Source organism: Tupaia chinensis, unplaced genomic scaffold, assembly GCF_000334495.1.
Source record: "Tupaia chinensis unplaced genomic scaffold, TupChi_1.0 Scaffold000199_1, whole genome shotgun sequence".
Taxonomy (NCBI): Eukaryota; Metazoa; Chordata; class Mammalia; order Scandentia; family Tupaiidae; genus Tupaia; species Tupaia belangeri.
This window is the reverse complement of record NW_006159674.1, coordinates 1227349-1235877: the sequence shown is the minus strand read 5'-3', so window position 1 is coordinate 1235877 and position 8529 is coordinate 1227349. Positions and strand designations below refer to the sequence as shown.

Genomic DNA, 8529 nt, shown 5'->3' with positions numbered 1-8529 from the left:
TGGATTTTAGCAAGTAGAAACTTGTGACTGACTTCTGCTGAGAATTTAAGTCTACTAAAAGAAATGAGAAATTAGACTAGCCCACACACTGGTGGTTAAGGTGGCAAGATCCCACACGGCCGATGCACAGTTTGAGCCTTGGACCTGATGGCTTGGAAACCATGCCGAGCATGTGTGTTAGGTGTCCAAAGCCCAAAAGGAGAATGACGGAGAAGGGATCACGGCATGACCACTTCCCCCTAGTGGGGGGGAACTTACCTGCTTCCTTCTCTCTCTCTCTGTAGAGAGCATATGCCCTCTGCAAATTAAAAAGAAAAAAAGAATGTTCACCTGTTTAATTATGTTTGTTCAAATTACATCTATATTTTAGCATGATCTTTCCTTCTAATCTTTTAAAAATATATTAACCATTCTGGTTTTAGTTATTTTATTGCCCCTAATTACTATTAGTGCTCATGTTTCCTTTCTTCTGAATCAGTAATGAAGGCCACGTTTCTGTTCAGAGTCTTTGAAGAAAATTATATAAACACTTCTCTTCAAATTTTGCTTATAATTTAAAAGGGCAAATATTCTTGTTTATTTATTTATTTATTTTTCCTCCAAAATACTACTTTCACTAGTGTAAGTCATACACTTGATTAGCCAGACTGGGAGGAAAAAAATCTTCACACACCTTTGATCTAACCTCGTGAGGACTATTCCTGTCACGGATGTGTGGCTTTGTGCTCCAAAGACTTGACATCATGTGCTCCAATTCCTTCAGTTTCTTCATTTCAGTTCAAGTGCCTGCTACTCTTTAGGCTGGAATTCTGGAACATTACAGTTTAAGACATTCTTTATGACTATTTAAATCTAATATCACGTTGACCTACATTTCCACCATTGGTTTCTTTGATGGATAAATACCCACGAAGGTGAATTTAAAGAAGTTACTGCCCCTTTATTATTGACCTGGCCAACTTAAAATTAAGCAGGATAACATTCATACTTCATTTTGATTGGAAATTAGGAAAACACAGAAGCTATATTTTCTCAGTGTCATTACAGCTGTCAAAAAGAAAACTGAAGCCATCATAGTTTTTCCTAGAGTATTAAGAAATTAGTGTAACTTAATCATACCCTCTTTACTTTCTTCTTTTTTAAAAAAGAATTATTTCATTTAACTTTATTTTAATTTGACCAGAGTGAGAGAGACAGAGAGAGAGAGAGAGAGAGAGAGAAAGTGAGAAAGCAAGCTGCCAGGTCCAGGACTGTTCCTGGTCCACGGTCTGCCATGTGGGAGTCCAGCATCCTTAACCACCACGCCAACTGCCGGCCCCCACCCTATTTACTTTCTAGGTTAACTAAGTAAAATGAGGGGTAAGAGTTCTTTGAAATCCACAAGTACAATCTGCATATTCATAATTTGGAGAATAATTTAATATGTTAACTTTAAGATACAACTATTTTCTGATGTCCTTATTTAAACTTAAAGAAAAGGATCTGTATTACAAGACCAAAATAACCCACAGACCATGAGGCTGATTTTTATGTTTCCTTTTTTTTTTTGTTTAAACAAATGGGCACCACAATGTTTCAACAGGTAAGGCAAATGCCATGAGTGTGAAAACTGCATTCGCAATGTACCACATCTAGACTCCAGGGGAGGTGAATCGGACAGTAGTGGTAGTCATTCTAATTGAACAATCAGGTAACATCATGACAAGTGGTTTGCAGCATCAAAACTGTCCGTTTAAGTTTCTTTTTTCTTGATGATCAGAGGTCCCACGTTGTCTCCAGTCTCCTCGTTGTGTTTTGTGTGAGCTCCATCACAGAATGGGAACTAGGAAGAGAATAAGAGACGTTGAGATCTCTAATACCAAAATCAGTATTGCGCTTGGCACAATAGGGGGACTGCTTAATTTAAACATGTAACATGACTGGCTATCTTAGATAGGCTTTCTTAAAGGGCTTATGTAAAGAACATATTACATACTAAGGAGGAAAAAACTGTCAACCTGTGGATAGTATACAGATCATTACCGAAGTTCACGGTGTCACTTAACTATGGAATTGAAAACCTTTCCCTGTTTATGTATTAGTCACATTTCTTTCCAGTGAACTATGGTCACTAATGACATTTGTAAGAATTGAAGTTATTCTGGGGACCACCAGTAGCATGGTGGTTAAGACGCTGGACACTCCCACATGGCTAAACATGGTTTGAGTTCTGGACTTGGTGGCTTGCTTTCTCACCCCCCCACCCACGTGTGTCTCTCTCTCTAGTCAAATTAAATAAATGAATAAATAAATAGAATTAGATCATTTTTCTTAAAAAATTCTTTTATTTACCCTTATTTATTTGTTTTAATTTGACTAGAGAGCGACAGAATAAGAGAGAGAGAGGAAGTGAGAAAGCAAGTCACCAGGTCCTGGACTTGAGCCAGGTCGGCTATATGGGTGTCCAGCTCCCTTAACTACCATGCCACTTGCTGGCCCCCAAAATAAATAATTCTCTTTTTAAATAAATAATTATTTTATCTAACTTTATTTAATTGCTGTCGGTCATGTGGGAGTCTAGCGCCCTTAACCACCATGCCACCCTTCAGCCCCAAAATAAATAATTCTTAAAAAGAAAAAAGGAATTTAAATTCATTTGTTTAAAATCATGCTAATTATCTCTACAGCAATGTTTTCTCTAAACTTTTTCATTTTGTTTTCTTATATCCTTAATTTTTCCACTTCTGTAAAAGTGAAGAAAAATTTTAAATAATTTTGCTAGTTCTTCTTTTCATTGTTTTGATTTTGCCATAGGCTATGTGTCTTGTCAGAGAGAGAGACAGAAAGAGGACAGTGAGAAATCACTCTCCCCCAGAGGGAGGATGATCATGCTTCCTCCTTCTCTCAGGATTTTGGGCACACACACGCACATGCCCAGGTGTTTTTCAAGCTGCTGGGTCAAGGCCTTGAATTGTGGAGTCAGCCATGTGGGATCTGGCACCCTAATCACCATGCCACCTGCTGGGCCAATTATTTTCATTTAAAAATTATTTTATGTATTCATTCATTTATTTTAATTTGATGAGAGAAAGAGAGAGAGACTAAGAGTGAGAGAGAAAGCTAGAAAGCAAGCCACCAGGTCCAGGACTCGAACTGCGGTCAGCCATGTGGGAGTGTCTAGCACCTTAACCACCACACCATTTGTTGGTCCCAATTATTTCCATTTTTAATATCACTCATGGAGACTTTCCTCTACAGATGTGACAAAAAATTTCCATTCCTTTTCATGATTTCACATTTCAGATATAACTGATATTCTGGTGTCCAGTGGCAGGGAAAGGGATAAAACCGAATTTCTTTTTCTATTTTATAAATTAAAAAAAATTTATTTAATTTTATTTGTCATGATTATTTTCATTCAACCAGAGAGAAACAGAGAGAGAGAGAGAGAGAGAGAGAGAGAGAAGAGGGGAAGTGAGAAAGCAAGCTGCCAGGTTTAGGACTTGAACCATGGCTAGCCATGTGGAAGTCCAGTGCCTTTAACCACCATGCCACCTGCTAACCCCCAAAATCAAATTTCTAACACGATGTCTCAAAGTGTGTTCTAAAGAGGCTGAATGTTGCAAGATACTCTGATTTGGTTTCATTCTATATTTAAAAAAAACCATAGAGCCTTCTTCACTAACAGCATACATTATTATTTTAAAAGAAGTCCTGCTGAGGGACGAGCAGTTAGCGTAATGGCTATGTTGCTGGACTCCCACATAGTCGACTGTGGTTCGAGTTCCGGACCCGGTGGTTTAAACTCACGCCAGGCGCTTGTGTGTGTGTGCCCAGGATCCCGAGAGGAGAATGGAGAAGGGATTGCGACATGGCCATCCCGTCTGGAGGGTGATTTTTCGCTTTCTATCTCTCTGTCTCTCTGGCGAACGCATGCGCCCTATAGCAAAATCCTCTCCAAAAAAAGAAAAAGAAAAAAAAAAAAGAAGTCCTGCTAGAAAAAAAATTTATTTTAACCCAGAATTTCTAAAGCTGACTGGACTATGAACACTTCTAACTTAAAAAAAATTAATTCTATTTTTTGTTATTATTATTTTTAATTTTGACCAGAGACAGAGAGATAGAGAAAGGGAAAATGAGAAAGGAAGCCACCAGGTCTGGGATTTGAACCACAGTTAGCCATGTGGGAATCCAGCGCCCTTAACCACCAAGCTACCTGCTGGTCTTGAACACTCCTAACTTTGATATTCATTATCATAGTATTCTGTAGAGCACACTCAGCACAATGCCATTTTAAGAGCCTGTTGTTTTAGCATTATTAAAAGCTGTTGCTTCCTAATTATACCTTGACTCAAAATTATTATTGACTTGACTATTATTAATGACCTTGACTCATTATTATACCTTGATTTATTTTATCAAAATAAATACTACATACAAAAGTGCATATATGTCCATATATATATATATATATTCCATATGTATATACGGACTCTATATTATTGTATTGATCAGTCTGCTACACTGACATAAATGTGTTTAAAATGTTTTAGCATTTGGTAGGGCTAGTTTTCCTTCTTTTTTTTAAGTTAACTCTATTAAACCATACCTATTTATTCTTCCAGATAAGCTTGAGAATATTTTTGCAGAGTCTTATTTTCAATATTTCTCTGGTAGTTTTTACCCTCAGGTCTCATGTGTATTTTTTCTTTTTGGGGAGAGGTTTTTGCTATAGGGCATGTGTGCTCGACAGACAGAGAGACAGAAAACGAGAAATCACCCCCTGGGGGGATAGGCACGCCACAATCCCTTCTCCAATCTCTTCCTGGTATCTTGGGCATGCACGCACACGCGCCCAGAGTTTCAAGCCACTGGGTCTGGGACTCGAACCGTGGTTGATTACGTGGGAGTACAGTGACATAGCCATTATGGTAACTGCTGGTCCCCCCCCCCCTTTTTTTTTTTTAGGAGAAAACAAATTTCTTAAGCTTTTACTGGCATGTGTTAAGCTGTCCCACGAAGCCCTGCGACAGAAAGCAAGAAATCACCCCCCACGGGGGATGGCCATGCCGGAATCCCTTCTCCTCCATTCTCCTCTCAGAATCTTGGGCATGCACGCACACGCACCCGGAGTGAGTTTAAGCCACTGGGTCTGGGACTCGAACCACGGTTGGCTACATGGGAGTCCAATGACATAGCCATTATGCTAACTGCTGGCCCCATGGAAAACGAGACAGCAAGCCACCCAGTCCAAGACTTGAACCGTGGTCGGCCATGTGGGAGTGTCCAGCACCTTAACCACCATGCCATCTGCTGGTCCCCCTCATGTGTATTCTTGTAAGATTATTTGTATTATATTATTATGGTAATTATAATTAGGTATATTTCATTATCTGATTTTTTGAGAGAGATTTTTGCTATAGGGCGTGTGTGCTCACTGAAGAGACAGAGACAGAGAGACAGAAAGTGAGAAATCACAGCCCAGGACTGATGGCCACAACACAATCCCTTCTCCTCCATTCCTCTTGGGATTTTGGGCATATACGCGAATGCACCTGGTGTTAATTTAACCTGCCGGGTTCAGGACTTGAACTACAGTTGACTATGTGAGAGTCCAGGGATGTAACCATCATGCCATCTGCTGGTTCCTCATATCTGAATATTTTTTAATTAAATTTTACTTATTATTATTATTCAATTTGAGCAGAGAAAGACAGAGACAGAGAGAGAGGAAGAGCAAGAAAACAAGCCACCAAGTCTGGGATTCGAACCATGGTCGACCATGTGGGAGTCCAGCACCCAAACCACCAGGCCACCTGCCAGTCCCATACTTGGAGATTCTTGACATATATAAATATCTTTAGTTTTCCTAGCATATCTTTTCTAATGTTAAATGATGAAAATAAGACTTCAACATTTGAGATGATATCTCATGATTTTACACACTTGGAAGATCCAATTACCAGTGAATTTTTTTGTTTTTTATTTATAACTTTTATTTCTATTTAATGTCAAAAGATGAGAGCTAGTATCTTTTAAACAATGATTCTCCTTTGATTCATGATAAAGCTCATGTGCATGACAATACACATGTATACACACACACACACACACACACACGCACACAGAAAGCGAGGGAGTGAGCACCCTCCACAGGGTCTGGTCACACTGTGACCGCCTTCCTGCTGTCTTCCAGCACACTGGATCGTGGGCACTGGCACCGTGTGCCTGGTGTGTTTAAGAAGACCAGGCGTGGGATTTGAACTGTGGTTGGCATGTAGGATCTGGCTTGTCTCGAGAAGCCTGTTACCACTGCACCACAGAGCTGACCCTCTTTGTATTATTCTTGATGTTTTGAATGTACTTAAGACTTTAGAGTTCCACTGCTTCATGTAAGGTAGACTGTTGAATTGAAAGAACCTGTTCAGAAGAGTAAAGTAACAAAGAGTCTCGACTTTAAGAAAAAAAATCTTGTTACTACTACAAGGAATATAATCTTAGATACTTCAAGTTGACAAAGGTGGTATGTAACGTTAAGCACTGATATCCAGAAGTCTCTACCCTAAGATGAAAATACTTGACTGCTTCTAAAAAAATCCAATCTTGATTTTACCATTGTATAAATTAGTTAAAAATTACAAGCTCAAGATATATTTCATATTTCCAGATATAAATGCTATTGAGTTAAACAGTAGTGTAAGTATATATAAAGCTTACATTATTTCCTTTTTCAGGTCAGTAGATGTGGTATGTGGTATACCCATGTTAAGAACAAGTCTTGCAGCAAAAACATGAACCTAAGCTTTCAGTTTTTTCTTGGGATAGATGAGGAAAGAGGCTACAGAAGTCAAACTAAAGTGTATCCCACAGCAAAGGAAAGCATTTCAAAGTGACATATGTTTAATAAACAAATACAGATGATTTTACAGTGAGAATAAAGGTTTACGTTGTGAAAGAATCCATTATTATAAATAGCACATTCAAACATTTCACTGTACAGTTTTATCCAATAGGTTATAAAATACATTTCTAAAAAATGAAGTATTGCTAAAAAAAAAAAAAAAGATATATTTCTAAATAAAAAGCCACAAAATAACTTACTGAAATGGCATGTTATGGCATGTTTAACTTAATTTCTTATTTTAATGTCATAATGAAAAACTAAAAAAACGAACAGATTTTTGCAAATTAGTTTCCTTCATCTATAGAATCAAGAACAGGGGAGAGGAAACCACAGATGGCATGGCGGTCAAGGTGCTGGACTCCCACATGGCCAACTGAGGTTTGCGTCCTGGACCCGGTGGCTTGCTTTCTCACTTTCTCTCTCTATGTCTCTCTCTCTGATCAAATTAAAATAATAATAATGTATAAAATTAAATAATCATTAAAAAAATAAAATTCAAATGGCAAATTACAAAACAATGTGTGTGTGTGTGTGTGTGTGTGTGTGTGTGTTTTAAGGAAGTACCCTGCTTTATTTTCTGCCTTTCTTTTTCTTTTGCCTTTTTTTTAGTTGCCAGAGGGGAGGTGTGCTCACCAGAGACAGAGGGATAGGGAGAGGGCACTCTCCGTTTCTCCTTTCTCCATTTCTCTATTCTGTTGGGATTTTTTGGACATGTATATACATGTGGCCAGTGTTTTTAGGCCCACAGGGCCAGTATTCAAACCACAGTCAGCACAGGATCCAGCTCCCTTACCCAATAGACAACAGCGCTGTTCCTTATTATTATGTGCCCTAAGGTGAAAACCTCTAAAAAAAGACGATTCTGAAATTGGGGGCTGGCAGATGGCTGGACTCCCACATAGCTGACTACGGTTCAATCCCAGACCTGCCACCTTGCATTCTCACTTTCCCTCTCTCTCTCTCTCTCCAGTCAAATTAAAAAAGTTAAATTCTTGAAAAAATAAAACTACAAAGCGCATATTTAATTCAATTGATACAGTATCAATACTTAATTTGTTTTAAGATGTCAATGGTTGTTTATTAACAAATCTTGGAGGAAGTTGGTGAATTAACTGGCTGAATTTCCTTTATATTTAGAAAATATCCAATTACGTTTTTTTAAAAAAACTGCCAGAGGGCACATGTCCTTGCCAAAGAGACGGAGAGGCAGAAAGCACGGTCATGCCACAATCTTTTCTCCATTTGGGGCATACATGTCCTGTGTGTTTTCCAAGCAGCTTTCAGGATACAAACTGCAGGCAGCCATTGGAGATCCGGCTCCTTCAACCACTAGGCTACAAGGCTGGCTCTCCTATTTTGTTTACCCAATTTTAAAACCAAAAATCTCATACATATTTAAAACTGGGAAGGGAATATGGGGAGAAGGTGAATAAATATTTAGGAGAAAATTACTCTCTGCCTAGAAAGCTAGCAAAACTATCACAAGATTCGTTTGTTTCTTTCTTTTTTTTTTTTGGAGAGGTTTTTGCTATAGGGTGCGTGCGCTCTTGCCAGACAGACAGAGAGAGACAGAGAGACAGAAAGCGAGAAATCACCCCCCAGGGGGGATGACCACGCCACAATCACTTCTCCTCCATTCTCCCCTT

The 8529-nt window shown here is 38.7% G+C and overlaps 1 protein-coding gene across 6 annotated transcripts in view; it reads right to left on the bottom strand.

Moving 5' to 3' along the window:
• Positions 1-1397: 1397 nt before the first annotated feature.
• Positions 1398-8529, bottom strand: part of CISD1 (CDGSH iron sulfur domain 1) — a 29044-nt gene continuing 21912 nt past the window's right edge. For 5 of the 6 annotated variants that reach the window (XM_027771263.1, XM_006147057.3, XM_006147056.3 and 2 more), the window contains one exon: positions 1687-1822. In XM_027771263.1, the coding sequence (XP_027627064.1) occupies positions 1733-1822 (90 nt within the window). In that variant the 3' untranslated portion in view covers positions 1687-1732. Of the gene's footprint in view, positions 1823-8529 lie in introns of all 6 variants that reach the window. The other variant, XM_006147054.3, reaches the window with a different exon arrangement.